The sequence below is a fragment of the Lissotriton helveticus genome, chromosome 8 (genome assembly GCF_964261635.1).
Source record: "Lissotriton helveticus chromosome 8, aLisHel1.1, whole genome shotgun sequence".
Classification (NCBI taxonomy): Eukaryota; Metazoa; Chordata; class Amphibia; order Caudata; family Salamandridae; genus Lissotriton; species Lissotriton helveticus.
Window position 1 is genome coordinate 226,674,902 of NC_136069.1, and position 21,458 is coordinate 226,696,359.

General features: G+C 44.1%; 1 protein-coding gene across 1 annotated transcript in view; it reads right to left on the reverse strand.

Moving 5' to 3' along the window:
- Positions 1-13,210: 13,210 nt before the first annotated feature.
- The window catches only part of GPR83 (G protein-coupled receptor 83), a 142,252-nt gene continuing 134,004 nt past the window's right edge, over positions 13,211-21,458 (reverse strand). Inside the window, exon 4 of the mRNA XM_078655964.1 lies at positions 13,211-14,030. Coding sequence (XP_078512090.1) covers positions 13,406-14,030 — 625 coding nt within the window. The 3' untranslated portion in view covers positions 13,211-13,405. The remainder of the gene's footprint in view (positions 14,031-21,458) is intronic.

Genomic DNA, 21,458 nt, shown 5'->3' on the forward strand with positions numbered 1-21,458 from the left:
ATCACAGACAACTTTTGATTGGCTCCCATTGTCTATTTGATGTCACCCTGAACCCTTTGTTGAAAAAGATCTCTGTTGTTCACTGTTACCCATCTATAATTGTATATAATTTTATACTTTATGTTCATTTCATTCTAAGGCATTATTCAGGCTTCAATTTGTTTCTTTGCCCATGTTCTATGTGCCAATGCCTCTTTACTTTGCACTGTTCTTGAAAAGACCATGGGCCATATGTGTGAAGCGTTAGTGAATGCATAATCAGTCGCAAACTGGTTACCGTCCACAAAAATTGCGTTTTTGAATGTACAAAAGCCATTTGCCGATGATTTTGTAGCAATGTGAATGAAAAGCGAATGGTTATTTTTGCAACACTAAATAGCGATTCGCAAATAACAAATCGTTAATTGCGAATTACTATCCATATGTTAAACTCAGTCGCAAATAGTGGAAAAACTTAATTTTGCACATGCACATTACCACCAAATCAATCTAGTGGGTAAGTTACTGGTAACTGTGCGCAAACTATAACAAATAGCCCCAGAATGCATCTGCAGCTTCAACAATGCCGGCTCTATATATGATGGCAAGGAGAATGTGCATCTTTTCTGGTTTTCAGAGAAGGAGGAGAAGACAGGAGAGGATTTTCAGCATCAGAATTACTCTATTTGAGAAAACAGAGGAAGAAATATATATATATATATATATATATATATATATATATATATATATATATATATATATATATATATATACAGGTTAAGTAGCGCTGTAATCTTGGAACTCATAGCAGATTTAAAGCCACTGCTTGAGAGTAACCCCTTGCACAGTAATTACATCCCCACCAACGTGCAGGTTTCATGTAGTTTGCACCTCTACACTTCTAGTAGCTACTAAGGTGTTATGTTAATGTGCATTCAGACATATATTTTCCTAGAAATGCACAAGAATTACACAATACCAAAATTGAATTTTATTCCCAATTTTACTCATGTAATTGGATGTATTGATGGAACTTGTGCCTTTCTGCCCTCCATCTGACATTGGGTATTTATTCATAAATTGCGAAAATAGTTATTCCTTAAACATCCAAGTGGTGTGCAATGAAAAACATCTAATCACAGATACTGTGGCACAATATCCAGGGAGCGCCCACTCTTTCATTTTTCGCCATAGTGGCATTTTTACAAGGCTACAAAGAGGAGATTTCAATGATGAATATTTGTTGGGTAGCTATAGATTGAGTAATTTGAAATATACCTTACATGTGACTTAATTCCTCTGTCTCAATCAGTTATGTTTGTTTGTAGGTAGGTGATAGTGAATATGGTTTACATTAATGGAATACAACACCTTATCCATCCCCTACAACACCAAATGAACATCATACAATGTGGGACGCCGAAGAACAAGAGGTGATATAGAACACACTTTTGGACTACGAAAAAGCTCTAAAAGCTGTTTCAGATGTTTTGCATAGGAGTAGTGGTGCCATACAATATCACATTAACCCTTTGCATGCGTCAGATGGCCCACGGCCGTCCGACGCCGCAGTGGGCGTGTGCGTCAGACGGCCGGGAGCCGTCCGATCTGTACACGGGTGGAATTTCACTGCACCGTGGTGAAATCCCAGCCGCGCCCAAGGGGTTAAACATGTTGCAATATTGTAGCAACATGTGCATTTCTGCACAATATAGCCACACAAAAAAAGGTTGGAAGTTACAATGTCAGATTCAGAGTCTAATGACGAGGATGAACAGACCCACCACCTCATTCACATGGTGAATCAAGGCCTTCAGGAGAGTAAGTCAATCAATCAGGATTTATAAAGCACAGCAAATCATCTATGATGGTCTCAAGGTGCTGGAGTTGCTAGCTGATTCACAATGCTCTGTTTATATGAACAGCCAGGCTTGAGTTATTTCCTGAATTGCCGGAGCGAAGTGGCACACTTCAGGTGCAGGGGAAGGTTGTTCCAGGCTTTGGCTGCCAAGTGAGGGAAGGAGCATCATCCGCTGTTGGCTCGTCGGATCTTGGGGGTGTCTGCGAGGAAGAGAAAGGCGGATCACAGGGTTCTGGTCGATTGGTGGAAGGTCATTTGTTTGTTGATATATGCTGGTCCATTGTTGTGCTGCCTTTGTGTGCGTGGGTCACCATCTTGAAATGGCATCTCTTCTGGATTGGGAGCCAGTGTAGCTTCCTGAGGTGCGGGGTGATGTAAGTCTGTCTGGAAAGGTCGAGGTTATGTCTTGTGAGAAAGACGTGCCAACATTACTAATGATTATTTCTCACACATTACTAACCATTATTTCTCACAGAAAGGGCCACGTTTATCATAGGGTTGCGTCACTTTTGCACCATACAATGGGGTGCAAAAGTGATGCAACCCTAAAGATGCAATTTATTAAGCCACACAAGGCCACCTTGGTGCTGGGCTAATCTGCCGCCGGTGCCTGAACCGTGATCCCCAGATTCCGGAGTCAGTCGCCCTAGCCGCTGCGCCACACCTCTTCCGGCATGATTGACTGGGATGTTAGCCCTGGTCAAGCAACAACCACAATCCATGTCAGGATAAGGTACAAGCAGAACACATATTAACCTGTTCTCAGCCCCCTGGTAGCTTGGCTCAGAGCAGTCAGATTTAACTTAGAGGCAATGTGTAAAGTATTTGTGCAACACTTTAAACAGTAACACAGTGAAAACATACCACAAAAAGAGACCGTAGCAGCATTAGAAAAACAGAGTGATTTTTAATAAATTAAACTAGACCAAAACCACATCACTCCAATTACTAGAAATGTGAGACAATCAGTTTGTAAGGTTTCAGGCAAAATAGTGCTGAAAAGCAAAAAACGTCAACTGTGGAGATCTGGTCGAACCAGACAGGGACAAAGTCACAAGTTCAGGCTGTGATGATGGGGGTTGGGCTGGCTACAGGGATCAAGTTAGGCCCTCTGAACAAAGAACCCTAAATACTGGTTGCAGAGCATCGTATGGATCCATGTTGAGGATGAGCTCTCAGCCTAAGCGATGAGTCCGTTCTGAGATGTGGCTAGGCTGCGGTGCGATTACCTGTTGCATCTTCATCGAAGATCCTGTTGAAGGGGTTTTTGATGCAAAGTCCAATGCCGGGGATGCAGTGCGCAGTTGGGGTGGTGTATCAGTTCCAAAGAGATGCGAGGCTGAGATGAGGAGCCCGGTGTCATTGTCGAGGCTGACGTCAACGAGAGATGTGAGGGCCTGCACCGATGATGCAGCAACAGTTCTGACGGTGATGCGGGTTGTCTGGTGATGCAAGTCTTCTCGACTGGTCCCATCCCTGCAACAGTGGAGATGCGTTGGTTCTGTTCGGGGTTGTGCCGAGCAGCAGAGGAGATGTATCGGGTCCGCTGGATCCACAGAAGCTGGTAAGCCCACTTTCAAGGGTCCAGGTCTTGGGTGGCACTACTTGGCAAGTGTTAGAAACTGGGTTAATGGTTGACTGGGGTATGAGCCTCGGTCAAGCAACAACCACAATCCTAGACAAGCAAACTCTAAATTAACCCATACTCACCCTCTGGTAGCGTGGCACAGAGCACTCAGTCTCAACTTGCAAAGTATTTGTGCAACACTTCAAACAGTAAATCGGTGAAAACACCACAGAAAAAGTCACACACCAGGTTAGAATAATAGAACTGCCTTTAATAAATAAGACCAAATGAGAAAAATACAATTAGTAGAACCAGAGATATTGAATTTTAAAGTTTAGGGAGAACTATAACCCCACAAAGTACAAAGCTCCATTGGGGGATATCTGGTCCTTCCAGACTAGTACAAATTCACAAGTTCGGCCAACTGTGATGGAGTGCAGGCCTGCTACAGGGAGCCAGTTATGCTAACTGAACAAAGTACCTTAAATCCTGATTGTGGAGCATTGTGTGTAGTTGCATTAAAGAAATGTTGCACAGGTGAGGCGATGCATCAGTTCCAAGATGCTGTGAGGCTGTGTTGTGAGGACCTGATGCATCAACGTCGAGGATCCGGTCAACGGGGCTTCTAATGTGAAGTCCAGTGTCGAGGATGTGAGGTATAGCTGAGGCGATGTGTCAGTTCTGATGAACGGTGAAGCTGCGATGCAGAGTTTCAGTGTCTTCCTCAAGGCTGCCGTCAACGAGGGATGCGTGGAGCTAGCGCTGGGAAAAGTGTTGCACAGCGGCGGTTCCAAAGGCAATGCGTTGATCCCAAGATGCAGAAGGCAGCAGCAATGCGTATCTTTTGCGATGGGTCCAATCCATACAGCAGAGGCGATTCATCAGTTCTGCTGGTGGATGTGCCGCTCAGCCGAGGAGATGCATCAGTGCTGCAGGGGATGCATTACTCAGCAGAGAATATACATTGGTTCCACTGGAAAGACACCTTAGGCCCTTTTCCAAGAGGCCAGGGTTGGGGTGGCGCCACTGTGCAGAGTAGACTCACAGATGGCAGTGTCCAGGTACGTCCAGCAGAGTGGCATTCCATCAGCAGCACAGCAGTCCTTCTCCCCTAGCAGAGTATCCACAGGTCCATATGCGTACTGTCTTGGTGGTGTCTGAGGTCCAGTATTTATACCTGGTGGTGCCTATGAAGTGGGGGGAACTTCAAAGGCATGCTTTTGAAGTGCAGAGAAGTCCTCCGTTCCTGCCCTGGCTCCAGACTCACTACAGGGGGTATGCAGCCCTTTGTGTGGCGACAGGACACAGCCTATTCAGGTGTAAGTGAGGCTAGGCCCAGCTCCTCCGTCCCATCCTGCCAGTGATGGCCCATCCAGTCACACCTAAGCTCCAATGGTGTGAAGCTGTCTAGGAGGAATACACAAAACCAAACTGCCAACTACACCCAGTCACATGACCAGGGACATGCTTTAGGCACCAAATGGTTAAGGCAAGAAAATGTCAACTTTCAAAAAGTGTTTTTTTCAGAATTGTAAAATAAAATCCAACATTCCATAAGTTAGGATTTTAAATTAGGATTCTAGGGACACAAAACATGAACCAGTCATATCTTCCCATTTGGAAATGACACGTATAAAATGTATTAGGCATCTCCAATGTTATCCTATTGGAGAGATAGGCCTTACCTTGCCCTCTGGGCTGTCCAGGGCCCATGTTAGGGGTGACCTATATGTAATAAAAAAGGAAGGTTTGTGGTTAGAAGAATGTTTATTTTGTCAGGTCGAAATGGCAGTTTGAAACTGCAAACACAGGCTCTGTAAGGGCAGGCCTGAGACATGTTTAAAGAGCTACTTAAGTTGGTGGCACAATCAGTGCTGCAGGGGCGCTAGTAGCATTTAATTTATACGCCCTGGGTACATATAGTACCACTTTACTAGGGATTTATAAGTAAATTAAATATGCCAATGGGTTATAAGCCAATATTACCATGTCTAGAGAAGATAACACATGCACTTTAGTACTAGTAAGCAGTAGTAAAGTGTGCAGAGTTCTAAGGCCAGCAAAAGAAAAGTCAGAAAAAATGGAAGAAGAAGGCAAAAAGTTGGGGGGAAGACCACGCTAAGGCTGACAGGTCTAAGAATAACAAAACTTTATCTCACACTGACATGTAACTGGTGCCTGTGTCTGGTTCAGTTTGTGGTATACATTGATGAGAGACATTGTTTTAGGAGTAGATTCCCGATACACATAAGTGACCTACACTCTTAAGGGGGATAGGACTATATCTAATTCAGTCACTGAGTAGCCTATTAGAGAAATTCTAGGCTTAAATTTTGCTCTTCCTTGGGTTAGGTTTGACATGCTTTGTGGAAGCTTTGATGAGTCACACATGAGAAGATTTCAGGAAAAGACTACTCTGAAGTGTTGCAGAGTATGATGAGACTGATTGGTCCACTTTCCAAGAGTTTCTGATTTTCTAGTCTCGCACCCTTGTTAACTTTTTATTGGGCCATGTTCATTTTATCCAGCAACAGCATTTATGGATCTAGCAAAGAGTCTTTATTCAGCTCAACATAGTTGTATTTAGTTCCAATTGTGTTCATTTTTGGGAAATATTCATTCATTTGTTTAGAATGATTTTTCTCATAGGGTTTGTCCCAATTTGAACTCCACTGATGGTAAGGATTCAATGTCTTATTTGCTTTATTTGAAGATCAGCTGCCATAATATTGTAAGATGCACCAGCATCTTGTGTGTGTGTATTTTGTGCATGTCTCCAAGCCTGTGAGCATATTTACAAGCTCCTATCGTCACCACAACGTCACATTCAGTGACGTTGTGAAGGCGATAGGGGCTTCACCTTATTTACAAAGCAGCGTTAAGCCATTTAACGTGGCTTAACGCTGCCGTGTAAATAATGCACCCTATCAAGCTGTACTCAGCATGAAAGGGGAGGGCAATGGGTATTGCGGTGGGCGTTCCATCGCAACACCCATTGATTTTGACACTGTCCCTAATTTACAAGGGTGGCATAAACAGGAGGCAACGCCAAAATTAAGATCAGAGAAAACCTCCTCTTAAGATGGTGAAACGAGGAGAAATGCTTTATTTCTCCTCGTTTTTGCTGTTTCTATGTGTGCTGCATTGTGCAGTACACATAGAAACAGCAAATTGCCATTGATTGTGTATGTACAGGAAGGTGACTCATCCTGCACATAAACAACCCAGAAAAGAATTACGTTTTAAAACTTCTATGTGTGCTGCATTAAGCAGCACACATAGAAGTTTCGAAATACCATGAATTATTTTTTATATGCAGGAAGGGAGACCTACCTGCTCATGAACAATCATTTCCCCTACCGCAGGCACCCTTGCACTATGGTGCCAGGGTGCCAGTGCTGGTGCTAGGCAGCTGAACTCGGCGCAAGCGCTAGGGGAAATGCAGGGGTGCCCACTACTCTCACCTGAATGAAAGGCATGCCCTACATTCCCAAACCCAAAGGTATTGTGGGCAGCTCTGTCAAGGAGACCTAAAGTCCAACAACAGCCTCTGATGGGCTGAAAGCCTGTCTGGTAAGGATTCAAGAATGCCCAGGCACCGTTATGGGATGAAGGCTATCACCATGGAATCAAAGACACTAAGAACATATTGGGATCGTAAATGCACTATGAGTGGCTGGCTTGCCTGGCATCAGTTGCCACTGACCAGGCATTTAAAGTGGACCTTTAAACTAAGTGGCAACTTCAGCTTTTGACTTCAGTGAAGTTCTGTGCACCAGCTTAGAGAAAGGATTAGCACAGGGGTAGGTATGTTGCTGTACTAGAGTTGAAGCACCTTCTTAGCTACCACTACACATACCTGAATCACTGCAGCCATAGGTAAGTCGGGTTTTCCTCACATTATCTGGCAAGAAATGTAATTTACTACACAGCTGTGAGTTTACTGTGCTATAGCTCCTTCATGTGCATTCAACTCATAAACATTCCATACAGTCATAATACTGAACCCTATCAACGCACCATTCATGTTTAGCTGTATTTGAGTTTCTAAACCTAGATCACCCTCCAGGAGCAGGACTGATTATCCACTCCAGCCCCAGACAGTCAAAGCCAGGTTCCTGAGCTTACAATAGTACCTAGTTCCCTAGGTTTAGGAGACAAATCACAGAACTTGTTACAAGAATTTCTTAGTTGCCACTAGGTTCCCTTGAGAAGTGACCTGATATTACCTCTCTCAATATCCACCTTCCTATGTAAGTCCTAACGTTTGTAAATATTTTTCTGTAGACCTATAAAAATAAAGTAGAAATGTTCCTTTTTGTTCTGCAGTCCTGTGCTGCTTCTTACTCACCTTTACGACAATGTATATGACTTTCCCCTTTTTTCCGTTTTAGAGCACATTGTTTATGAAAAATATATCTATTGTGCCTAAAGAACCATTAGTGGAATTTAATACAAGTGATCCTGAATCACTTTTGAACCCTTCTGTGACTCACAAACTTTGAAAAGGTAGCATAATGAACAATATATTGGGCAAAATATGTTCTTTTGTTTTAAAGTGTTCAAGCAGGTAAAAACTAAACCATGCCGAGTCAAAGTGAAAATCTTTATTGTTCAAATCAAAAACCATCACTGAGTTTCAGCACAATTTCGAAACATATTTTTGTTTGCTTACATCAATATTTACATACAATTTTGTATTTCTTTATAAAAACATAAAAACATTCAGTTGATAAAAAAAACTTTTTTTTAATAAAACAATCATTGACCAGTTCCTAGATAGGTAACATTTCTACTATCAGAAATGTTACGATGCCATAAACTAGATCGTTGAACGTAGATTAATTTGGTAAGTTAACCAAAATTAATCATTTGTTAAACGTTTTTAGAAATTATTGTTGAGAAGACATCTGTTGTGTGGTGGGATGGTGCATGGGCTCATGGAAACACCTAACCATCGGCCTTTGGGAATGCCTCTTGATCGTCAGATGGTACTGACGTTGGCTCCAGTTTTCCTTAAGATCTTCTTTCTTGCTTCCAAGCCATGGCTTTCCCCAATATAACTCTGAATTGCTCTAATCCAACAACTAAGTGAGAAATTAAGCACTGCCACTTGCGTCCCAAACTTTCCTGGGTCCACAAAATGTAGCTAAACTATGGTAGTTTGCATTCATTCATGTATAATGCAAGAGTCTAATTGCCCTTTCACAACATCAGAGGAGGGATGGAAACCATGCTCCAATCAAACAGTAGTTTTGACTAAAGGGCAACCCTGGGGATTTTCAACAACATATTGCTTGGCATGTGTCAAGTGCTAAGTATCTATCATTTCTATACCAGGGGACAATTCAGTCCAAATACGTATCTAAATTTAGAAAGTATTTGCGGCACACATAAATGTGATGACGAATGGTTCTTCAAGCTTTTCCTGTGAACATGGTTCTCTGCATCATTTGTACCGGTGAATGCAAAGGGTGGGCACTGCTACTCATCTGTGTGTACTGGGACCAAATGTTCTTCTCAGTGTTTCACCCAGAGGGACAGAGAACGCGGCAGAAAAAGGAGAAGGAAGGAGGAGAAAGATAGGGAAACAGTGACAAAGAGAGAGAGCAATGATAAAACAGGACCTGCAAAAGTGAGATAAAGAAATGGAGTATAGCCTGCTGAAAAGAGAGTTATCAACTAGGCAGGCGTGGTATTTGGAAAAGTTACATTCAGTAGCAAAGGCCGTGAGCTTTTTGGATCTATGCACTTATTTATTTAGGGCCTCATTTATGAGGTTTTGCCGTAGGGCAGCGAAGCAGGCCTTACTGCTGCGCTGGCATACCACAAAAAAAGGACAGGAATGCGCTGCCCTACGACAAAAGAAAAGAGCAGGAATGCGTGGTATGTACAAGATACGGCGCATTCCTGTCCTTTTCCCCTGCACAGGCGCACAATGGGCTGCTGTGCGCCAACACAGGCACCTTTGCACCATGGTACAAGGGTGCCTACCTTGCGGGGATGATTATTTTTGTACAGGAAGGGAAACCTTTCTGTACAAAAAAAATAATCACTAGAGGCTTTTTCCTCTATCTATGTGTGCTGCAGAATGCACCACACATAGAAAAAGGAAAAACGATTAGAAATAAAGATATTTCTCCTCGTTGTGCCTCCCTTACGCCTCCCCTGGGGAGGCGTAAGCTCTTTGTGCTGCCTCAGTTTACGAATTCTCATAAATCTGGGGCAGCGTCAAAAAGCCATGGATGTTGCTGGGAACGCCCCCAGCAACACCCATTGCACGCCCCTTCAACGCAAAACACTGTGTTAAAGGGACTGATATTTATCAGGCAGCACTAAGCCAAAAAAAGTGGCTTTGTGCTGCCTGATATATATATCACGCAGGCTTCTGCGCCAAAGAACATCCCAAAAAGTGATGTTCTGGAGCTGCAAAGAGTCTCATAAATGAGGCCCTAATTATTTAGTTAGTTATTTATACAACTAAAGCACTGTTAAGACCACTTCCAGATTCCAACTCAGTTTGAGGACGACGTATTCATAGATTTGTACATTAGCCAATTTCCTACTTCCAACTTGTCATATGTGGAGAGGTCTTCAAAGGAGCTAGGCATTGTTTCATACTGATGACTTCAGTGGTGGCTGGTGACTTTTGAAAGTGGCGGGGGCGTAAAAGTTGGGGATGAGTTTTAAGTAGCGGCCAACTACTGTATTTCCATTTACTTTGGCCTTCATAATTTTAAAAACTCTGTACCCCCGTGATGGGGGCCTCAATAGAATCACAATTACAACTGAAATACCTAACCACTGTCCTGTGCGCTCTGTGGAGAGGCCAATGATTGGATGAACATGTATTTTGAACTCCTTTTTGATCCCCTGACAAACCCTGTGAGAAACTCACAGAGACTTCAACCCTCACAGCTTTCAAATGCCCCCAGCCACCTTTGCTCACTGCAGCCTCCTCTCTACAAAGAGGTCCCTGATGGTCATCTGAGCTACGAGCATCCAGGAGCCTGCCTCGCCCAGCTCCTTCTGTGGGGCTGCGGCAGCATCGGAGGCAGCTGAGAAAGTTCTCCACCTTCTCCCTAAGCAAACTCGCACCCCACTGGTGCAGGCCCTTGTTCTACCTCGACTGACAGAATGAGTGCATTTTCCTTAGGGCTACCCCAAGACACTGTCCAGACTATAACAGGCCCAGAGCTGGGCAGCAAATCTGTTAATGAGTAGAAAGAAATTCAATTCAGCATCCTCAGCTCTAATCTGTCCCGCAGCTCCTGACGTAGCAGCATGACACCCAGCTGGGCATTTGATGCCCTTTCTATAAAGCATTTAATCAGCATCATCAGTGAGAGTCTGAGAGAGAATATATTGGAACAAAGATTTCCTGTTTCCACTGCCGGCAGGCCTTCCTCTTCTACCAGGCTACCATAGTCCGATTGGTGAAACAACACCCAGGCTCTGGAAAAGCATCTACCAGGCGCTGGGCCATGAGCAGAAAAGTCTCAAAATTAGAATTAATTGCTTTCACACTCGATTTAAAAATATCTCCATATCTCCGACAGAAACAGTGGAAGAGGTGTGGCGCCGCGGCCAGTGCGACTGACGCTGGAATCTGGGGACCACGGGTTCGATCCCCGGCTCCGGCGGCAGGTTAGCCCAGCACCATGTGACTCTGGGCAATAGCTCGCTTAATCTTCCCGACGGCCCCCAGCGCCTAGAGACCCTTACGGGTGATTGTGCGCTTTACAAATGTGGACTTTACTTTACTTTACAGCCTCAAATCCTAACTTGAAAGCGCCTCAGTATTCCTTTTGTTCACTTCACAGTCCCACCCCCTCGGTGATTGATGTCAAGCAGCCCTGCGTGGATGTCCCGCAATCCAATCAGTCTGAGTCTGATAATTTCCCTGCTGCTTCCCAGTGCTTGGTGAGGTCTTGTAGTGCCAGTACATGCAGAACAAAATAGTGATGACTGGTGAGGATTTAAAGCCCCACCTTAAGTATGGTGACACACGGAGTTGCCCTTGTAACCACTAGAGTATACACGGATTTCAACACATTAACTTGCTAAGCTATTTTATTAGAATTTCATTCCGAACGGAGTGTACAAAGACCTCTGCAGATGACATATACCACTCTCTTACCAGAACCTTAGAAACAGCATCTCCAAGGCGGGTACAATAAAGGGCCGGAAGGGGAAGACAAAAGGAAAGGCTTCTTCCGCTATTTAAAACGGCCCTGTGCAGCCATTGCGGTCTGTGTCCAGCAAGCTCTGTTCCTTCTCCACTTGGAATTAGAGCTAAAGGCCCGTTGTACTGTGGCCACCAGGTTTCTAGGCGCTTGAGAGATTATACCCACTTCAGCTCTCACTCGGCTCGGGGTTCTTAGCTCCCATTTTATCTCTTAATTTCTGTGGCGGCTCTGTATTACTGTAAACTACTGTGCACTTCATTAGTGGCCCCTCCCCAATCCTTTCCATATAAACACACTATTCCACTCTTCAGTAGCCATTAGCTGGACCCATGTTTTTTTTTACTGTAAACCCCGTGTCTTGTACAGCGTCTGTAACTAGAGATACACCAAGTAAAGAGTGCCATGGGTGCCAATCACCATTTCACATCAATTATATACATATAGGCCCATACGTTATGACACCCTTGCTTTACACATCAATCACAAAAAACGTATGCAAAAATCCTCCTCTAAATCCCTTTTTTTTCATGATGAATCACGTATGCCAATTGTATTTTATTTCTCATCTTATGTACATATATATTTCTCTCCTTAAAAGCCAATGGCCCAAAGCGTAAGTACGGTTTTAAAAGGTAAATCCATACCTTTGCGAATTAGTTTGCCGTGGTGCAATGTTGCTAGTGATTTTCGGTCAAGTCCCCAAAATAAAAGAAATGGCATAGTCCCAGATCCTGAACGCTGCAAGCTTTCCACTCACATCATGGCGAGCTTCTGAATCCGTTGCCATCCAATATTAAATAGTTTCTAAGCGGGAAAATAAAGGCTGCAAAATGTATTTATCCTCCTTACAATTTGTCCATTTCCCATGTCTTGATCTTTGAATTATTACCTTTCAAACCTCGGCATAGAATTTTCTTTTTTTACGTCTAATAGAGCAGGGCCGTTGCTGTGAAGAGCACATCAAGGGAACATATACTGTTAGGCTAAATATGAATGGATGACTATGATTTCTAGCAGTCGCGGCGCGCGGGGGGGAGCAAGGGAGAAGGGGAGCGGGGAGTTAAATATAAAAAGGAAAACTTACTTACCTCACAGCGGTCTGCGCCACTTCTGCTCTCCTTGGCGCCTTCAAGTCGGCACTGGAATTTACTGGCAGCCCCTCTCGGCCAATCCTGGCGCAGCCACCAGCGCCAGGATTGGCTTAGGGCACGGTTATTCTTCGCCCGCCGCCTGCCCATTAGGAGACTGAAGGGATCCTAATGGGCATGCGCAAACAAGTGAAAACACAAGTGCGCATGACTGGGCACGGGAAAAAATTCGCCCTCCGTCCCCAATCATGCGCACTTGTGTTGTGCTGCTACCTGTTGCCCCCCACTGGTCTGACAATCATCTCAGTCAACATGACGACAGACTGCCCACCCCCTTCAGACTCTGAAGGGGTGGGCGGTCCGACGTCATGCTGACTGACATGATTGTCAGTTCTCCCTCGGCGTCTTTGAACTTAAGTAAACTGATTCAGTTTACTTGAGTTCAAAGACGCCGAGGGAGCTGCGGGCGGGGGGGCTATGCCCCCACACCCCAATGGACCCACCGCGCCTGGATGACTTAGATATCGAACCAAGTGACCTGGCGTAGTACTTATTGAGCATGGGTGATAATTTACTGAGCACACCAATCAAGAACGGTACAAAAAAAATCACAATGCTGCATTTAAGAGATGGTCTTGCTTCACTTCACCTCTTGTCTTCTTGGCAACAAGTTCAATTGTGAGCCTTTGGTACTATTTGATAGTTCACTGTTACACGTCACTTAGCTCACAGCCACAATTGGTTCCACTGAAGAGAGATCAGTCTTCCCTGATTGAATGTTTGAGGTTGAAGGAAGCGTATTGGAGACTTGAGACCGCTTAAAATGGCCGCTTTCTGGCCAGGCTACTCTGTACGAGGGAACTGTCGAGGGCAGCATATGCTCCGTGGGTCCAGACTGTCTTTTACACATACTGATCAACGATTTCAGTTCAGATCGGAAATTATCATTCAGCCAGCAATAGATGAAGGGATTATAACAGGTGCTGCTCATTGCAAGCCAATGGAAGGCAAAATAAAGAGCATTGTTGGTGCGAATGGTTTGGCTCGACAGAAGGACAACGTAGCAGTTCAGCGGAAACCAGCATACTGCGAAGAGCACGACCACAAGCATCAACATTTTGATGGTTTTTTTCTTCTTCCTTCTCAACACAACATACTGCTCAGTTGTCACATCTCCGATGGCATTGCGCAACCACAGCTTCTTGGCCACTGTTGTGTAGGCAACTGAGATGATTAAAAGAGGCAAAACGTACAGCAAAAAGAATGTTGCCAAGTCGAGGTATTTCCAAAAGAGGTAGGCTGGTTCAGGGAAGTCTGGTAGGCAGAGACTTCGGATATTTTCCTCACTGAAAAGAAAATATGTAATAGTTTAGCAAATATGAGGCCTGTTTAGTATGGAGTAAGTGGTGCTTTTCATGCTACTGTTTGGTTCAGTCTACAAATTATTAATTTAAATGGTACAGAATAACAAAATTGTGGAACAACTCAAAATATATGTCCAACAAAGTCATTCCATAGCAGAGTTCAGGAATATTCTAGAACCTGAGGATCTTTCCTAATTAAATAACTCTGGACCTGTTGTAGAGACGGGTGCCAATTCAGAGTGGATGCAGAACCCATGGCGGTCAGACATTTTGTCGATGGTGTGCTTACGGAAGCTGAGAATCTAGATTTTGTATTACAGCGAAACCCTGAATTATGGCCAAAGAAACATTCTAGAGATCACTGACAGACATCTTGTCGATGGTGTTTTTACAGAAGCTGAAAAGCTGAGAATCTAGATTTTGTATCACAGCGAAACCCTGAATCATGCCCAAAGTCTCATTCTGATGGAATGGAGACTCACTTCTGGCATATCGGCTGCTGCACAAACACAGCAACAATTAACACTGATAAATAAGTGGATTTTATACTTGTGCTGTTCTCTTGCAAGATGTATGAAATTCAAAGGCTTAGAAATTACAAGTCCACACCCTACCCAAATTGTTATTAAAAAATGAAACAACAAATTTAAATACTTTGAAAGTCTAACACTTTCTAAGAGAGTGAAACTTAGCCTGTGCTGATTTTACCCATGAGAACTGATGTCGTCATAATTATAATCAGTAGAATTTCATCAGAATCAACTGATGGATCAAGGATCAGGATCCGCTTTGTTGTAACTGCTGCCACTATTCAGGTGGCATTTAGCTGCTATCTATTAAATGCCGCCTTAGGTGATTCTGTTGTGTGTGAGTTGGGTGCGAGTAGCAGCCCTAACTGGGAATCCATTTTAATCACTTATTTTTCATCTTCGCTGACACTTAGGGGGCCATTAGGATGACGGGCGGACTTTGTCCCCCCACCATCCTGTCGGAAACGGGACCGCCCGCCATGAGGGCGAGGGTCCCGTGGCCAGCATTAGAATGTGCCCGCCACAGTGGCAGGCGCATCCTGCATTCCTACCATGCACTCAGCACCGCCCGCCACAATGGCAGGAAGGCATGCTGTGCACTTCCATGCACAGCATGGCGGGCACCGCGCGGTACCTGACATGCTGTGCATGAAACTGCTGGGGGGTACCATAGGTACCACCCACGTGCACCCCTACCCCCCTGGAGCCAATGGGGGCCCGCATCGGGCCCCCAAAGCAGACTACGCATGCCTTTCCGTGGCGGTATTGCCGCCACGGAAAGGCATCTGAAAAAGCCCATACTAATATGGCTGGCGGTGTCTAATAGACACCGCCACCATATAAACCCTTTTCCGCCCCAGTCGCAAGGCGACCGGGGTGGAAAAGCGGCGGACGGCCATACTAATATAGCGGGGGGTCATTCCGGCATGGATGGCGGGCGGATCGCCCCCGCTAGGCCGGCGGTGTCTATCCTGGCGGGAGCGATCCGCCCGTCATCCTAATGGGCCCCTTACTGTTTTAAATGTGTACAAGTTACTCCTTCTTCCCACGCTGAACTCTTGGTGCCATTGCTTTCCGGTCCACCGCAGCCTCAGTAGCTGTTTGTGCGGAGAAAGCTTTCAGACCCACTTCCGGCGGGGCGGCGGTTAGCTCTCTAGTACACTCGGCCATAAAAGCTGATGCCGGACGCGCAGCGGGCGTGCCGAAGGGTCACCAAAGGCAAGCCCGTCTGCGCCCGTCCGTGCCTGGATGTCGCCAGGACCCCTGGTTCACCATGGGTAAGAGGTAACAGATCCCACCGTTACCATTACTCATCGGCTACCCTTCATCAATTGAGGGTGCTGAATAGCGTAAGAGCCCCACAACAACTCTTATGCTCTAATAGTTTCCCCTCTATTCTAGAGGGCCCAGTAGCTTGTTTCAAATGACATCTTCGAAAAAACAACAAACTAGGGAACCTTACAGGGACTGACCCCTGCCCCATACTTATTAGGAATGGCCTAAAAAGCCTCCTCTGGTATGTAAAGTCACTAGCCAAACATGTGACTGAGATATGGGATCTAATCACCTAGCAGTCTCTGGATATTTGTTTCCAGACGGAAAAGTGGCTGAATCTGTCCAACCTTCCAGGCATCGCGCTAGCTATTCCGGATAACTACAAACTGATTAAACTTGACAGAGGATCACAATTAGGTGGAGGCATTGCCATAGCTTTCAAAAATACAATCAATGTAACATGGATCACAACCAGATCTCTGACTCAATAGAGTTAGGTGTCTTTAAAATAAATCTCTCCGCTACCGACATCTGCAATGGAGCCCTAATCTATCGCCCCCCAGGATCCAAGGCTAATTTCAGCCAACAGCTGATGGAAGAAATAGCCAACCATGTCTTAGGCTCAAATACATTTCTCCTCCTAGGTGCCTTTAACTACCATGGGGAAGACCACACTAATTATGAAGTCACTAAACTATTAGCAGACCTGGAAACACTAGGACTTTTCCAACGAGTCAGAGGCCCCATGCATTTAGCGGGCCATTAACTTGACCTGCTGTTCTCCATTCTAGAATGTAAGGTACCAATTCCCCTCACATGGACAGATCATTTCTTAATCATTTTTCACATTCAGTCCCTTCAACCTTCCATCACAAAGAGTAATAGCAGACCGACACTAAACGCCTACAGACCATGGCATAGACTTACTCCAGAGGCTTTTAGGGAAGCCTTTCAACTCAGACTGCCACAAAGTAATACTGAGGTCACTGATCTGCTGGAGTCCCTCAACACTGCCTTAACCAAAGCCCTAGACGCAACAGTCACCTATAAAAACCATTGCTCCACTAATCAGTGACCATCAGCCCACTGGTTCTCCTCCGAGCTAAAATGAGAAAAATCAAGATATAAGAACCTAGAGAGGTGCTGGGGCAGAAGCAAAAAGCCTCAAGATAAGGATCTTTATAAACAAGCCTTATCTTGTTACCACCACAATATCAAAATTGCAAGGCGTAATTCTATTATCAATCAAATTGAACAGGCTGGCAACTCGCCTAAAGTTCTTTTTATTATAATTCACAACTTTAACACCCCTCGGGCATGTACTCAGCCTTCCTCTGAATCCCAGAACCTCTGTGACTTACTGGCCTATTTGTTTCAGGAGAAAATATTGCACATCATTTCAAAATGTTACCGCCCCCTTTCTCCTGGGGTAGGGATCATAACTTCTGATGTTGATCAGTTAAAGGATATACCTTACATCTTTGGCAGTTTTACGCCTTTCACCCTGGAGGAAATCTGTAGTTCTCTGGCCACAGCCAAGTCAGACTTCACTTTGGACATCTCCCCCCCAAAATAATGTCTCTGCTGTCCAACTCCCTAGCCCCGGAGATCCTAGAGATTTTCAACTGCTCAGTGAAAACAGGCACTATCTCGCCTGAGAGGAAGAAGGCATGTGTACGTCCTACCTTAAAAAAAACACCTTGGACCAAAAATCCCATGCCTATTACCAGGCTATTTCTTTGCTACCTCTTCTAGGCAAACAGCTCGAAAGTCTAATCAATAATCAACTAGTTGCCTACCTAGAAACCAACCAAATCCTAGATTCCTCCCAATCTGGTTTTCGACCAGGCCATAGCACGGAATTGGCGCTCCTGGCCGTGACTGACTCCCTGCGCCTGGAGCTGGAGGCAGGTAACCCAGTAATGCTCATGCTATTACATCTCTCAGCAGCCTTTGATACAGTCTCTCACTAGACGTTGCTGGAAAGGCTGCGAGAGATCGGCACACAAGGCCTTGCACTCAAATGGCTCCACCATTTTCTGAAAGATAGACATCAAACTGTCATCCTGGGCCCATATTCCTCTTGCAAGACAATCCTTGACAAGGGTGTTCCTCAGGGTTCCTGCCTGAGCCCTACTTTGTTCAATGTCTACATGGTTCTCCTTGCCAGGATCGCAGAGTGCTTTGGCTTCAAAATAATCTCATATGCGGATGAAATCCAGCTGATGTTTACATATGACCCTGATCTCACAGCGACAAAAAAGTTTTCACCCTGGGCATGCTAGTCATCTCCGATTGGATGAACAAGAACTATCTCCAATTAACCCCTTCACCGCAGGGGTAATTCCCCGATGGTGCGGGGAGGAGGGGCGCAGCGCCGCGGTGCTCGTGACAAGCCCAGCTCGTCATGAGGCACAGTGGAGCTGTGCTCATGACGAGCTGGGCTGGTCACGACTCCGCCCACTGATTGATTCTCCCGCACAGGCGGGGAATCAAATGCGCGTGGGCGGACCGCGACCGTTATGAAGAGCCCAGCTCGTCATGAGCACAGCTCCACTGTGCCTCATGATGAGCTGGCCTCGTCATAAGTATGGAAGGGGTTAAATGCAGACAAGATGGAGATCATGCTGTTTGGGAAAGCTTCCTCTATTTGGACAGGCGATTGGTGGCCTCAGCAACTGGGCTCCACTCCTGTGCCCAAACAAGCAGTAAAGAATCTTGGTATGAAAATAGACCAAGCTCTAACAATGAAAGAGGACATCTTGTCCACCTCCGGAGTATGCTATCATAACATTCACCATCTGCGCAGAATATTCCCCTACTTTCCAACCTCTGCCTGAAAGACTCTAGTCCAAGCTTTAGTAATAAGCAGGCTAGACTACAGCAATGCCCTTTTAGCGGATGACCTTGGTTGCCAAACTACAGGTAGTTCAAAACACTGCAGCCAGGCTCGTTCTCAATTGCCCTCCGCCATGGCTTCGGCTCCATTGCTGAAGGAAGAAAAGATCCTGTTTTAAGAACTGCTGCCTTAACTATAATTCCCTAAAAGGGAAAGGCCCATTATATCTGCAACAAAAAATTAAAGCATACAAACCTGGCCGTTGCCTAAGATCTTGTGATAAAGTCTTATTGTGTGTTCCTCGCATTTTTTTGACTCACAGCGGGGGAAAGGCTTTTTCCTATCTCTCTCCCTACTACTGGAACGAGCTTCCACTCCATGTTCGCGCATGTCCGAACTACTGTAAATTTAGGAAACTACTCAAATCCCACCTATTCTAAACTCCTTTTTGCCTCAACTGATTCCTGTTTCCGCAACAGAGCCAAGAGGCCCTCGGGTGAATTGTGCGCTATATATCAAATATAAATAACATACCATAAAATAACATGTAATCTGAACATCCTTGATATGCCCAACTCTGGAAACCATGCAGTCATTTGGTGTGCCGAGTGCACGTGGCCCTAAATACAATTAATTGTGTGTAAAGAGAAACAAAATGTACTTTTCATGCATTCGAATTATGAATGGAAATCTAACACTTCTTAACCATTATTTACTACAGAACTTAAAAAAAATTATATGACTAAAGCTTGATGAGTTCGAATGCACTTGCACAAAGTAGGCATACTGTAGTAATACATTGAGTTGCCTAAAGCAGTATCTTCTAAAACGAACTTGAAACTTCCCCCAATTACATACCAAATTTGCAGCTTTAATTATAACGGTAAATCCTGCAGCCTAGGCCAAACTCTCTTTAACAAACCCCCCATAAGAATCCAGGATACTCTATCAAATGCTTCTTTATTAAAAAAAAAATCACAGCTTGATTTCCTTGTCAATGGTTGCTTGACCTAAAAGTGATGTCACTGATTTAGTGCTGCTGCTCTTCTGCCTGTCACAAATGCAAGTTGGTACCCATTCCCAAAGTCAGAGACAAAAGAGGGCACGTAATGTTCTAGTAACTTTCCGTAGATTTCTGCAGCAGTGAAATGGACACATGTAATATGCCTTAATAAGTTATTTATTCATTAATTTTTTAAACAGGAATAAAGGCATCATTCTATGAAGAATGTATTTACTGCCATTTGCATAATGAAGTACAGTACTTAAAGCTGATTTGGTGCTAATTGAGTGATCACGTTGTATAAAACCCATGTCTGTTCAAGCCCAGGGGGTTGTTATTTTTGATATATTTAATAAAACTAAGCAACACAACTTTGTTGTTTGATAAATTACTAATGTGAGAAAGGCAGTCAATAAAGGTGGGCTTATCTTCCGGTTTAGCAGTGGCACAAGTGAGTTTTTGTGACTGACGTCTATATATTAACAGAGATGAGATCTATTGTCTTTATCTTTGCAGAGCTTAACTGGGCATATAATAGACAAAGCGACTCTGCAAATTTACAAATTGCAGTTATGATGTGCCTGAGCAAGTCCTGGACATTTTAACTCCTACTTACAGACGGAGAGCTTCCTTCCCTTACAGATGAAGAGCTAGAATCGTTTCTATTATTTTGTTAATTTCAGTGCAGAGTGCACAGTTTATCATAAATTGTCATGTGGTGTTTTGATAGTTAATAAGCTCTATATTCTGCCCTTCTGCCTTCTATCTCGGATACAATATAAAAAGATTTAGAAGTGTTGTCATTTAGCCCTTGACCTGGTTTGTACCCATTGATCAACTGACCTAGGACTGGCTTCCAAATTGTTGACCGCTCCATATATTGGGCCATCGTATGCCTGTGACACAATACATACATTCCAACACACTGCTTGTGTGTTCTGGTGTTACCTTCCCATCCTAAAGAACTTTTCGAAGAATGTCCAAAGAGTAGTCCAAAGAAGCTGAAACATACCCTCTTCTGTGGCTCCTCTCTGTAGATTCACAATAGACATGGCACAAAGGAATTTCCCTTCTGCCAGAAAGGCTCAAAGCAGACGCTTTTTATTTTTGGAATAATGTGGATCCCAAAACACCCAAAAATCCAAATTGTATTAGAAAGCTCAGATCTTTTCAAAATTTGGTTTTATTTCTGAAAGAAGTGATATGATTGACTCAAGCATATCACTTGATCTTCTTTGGTCCATAAGAATACTCTCTTTTTGTCAGCACATACTACTGCTTTAATTGATGTCACCAATCACTACTAGATTCTGTTTGCTGTACTTGTGCTGCTCCTATTCATTAAGTTAAGGACATCAACTTAATTTTTGGCCTCCACTTTATAGAATTTTCACATTTCAATTTTACTTTTGTGTGTGTACATACTTTATTAATCAACTAATGTTATTTAATTTTCTAAACAGTCATGGATCCTGTGAGTTGACGTTGAGGACCCTTGGTGGTCTCCAGTTCCTAGATTAAGAAGTGCTGCTGTAAAAGACCACTGAAATTGCATTTTAGGGTTTAATATTCACATTGGGTGTCTACTGGTGATGTCATATGAAAATATCAATAACCATGGTACTGCCAGTTCAGGACATTACATTGACATTTTCTGTATGTATTCAAACTGAATGTCAGAAAGCAGGAATCGTGGAAAAAAAGGGAGGCCATATGCTTAAATGTATTAACTACACATACAGTACAGTCAGTCAGTCAAAATA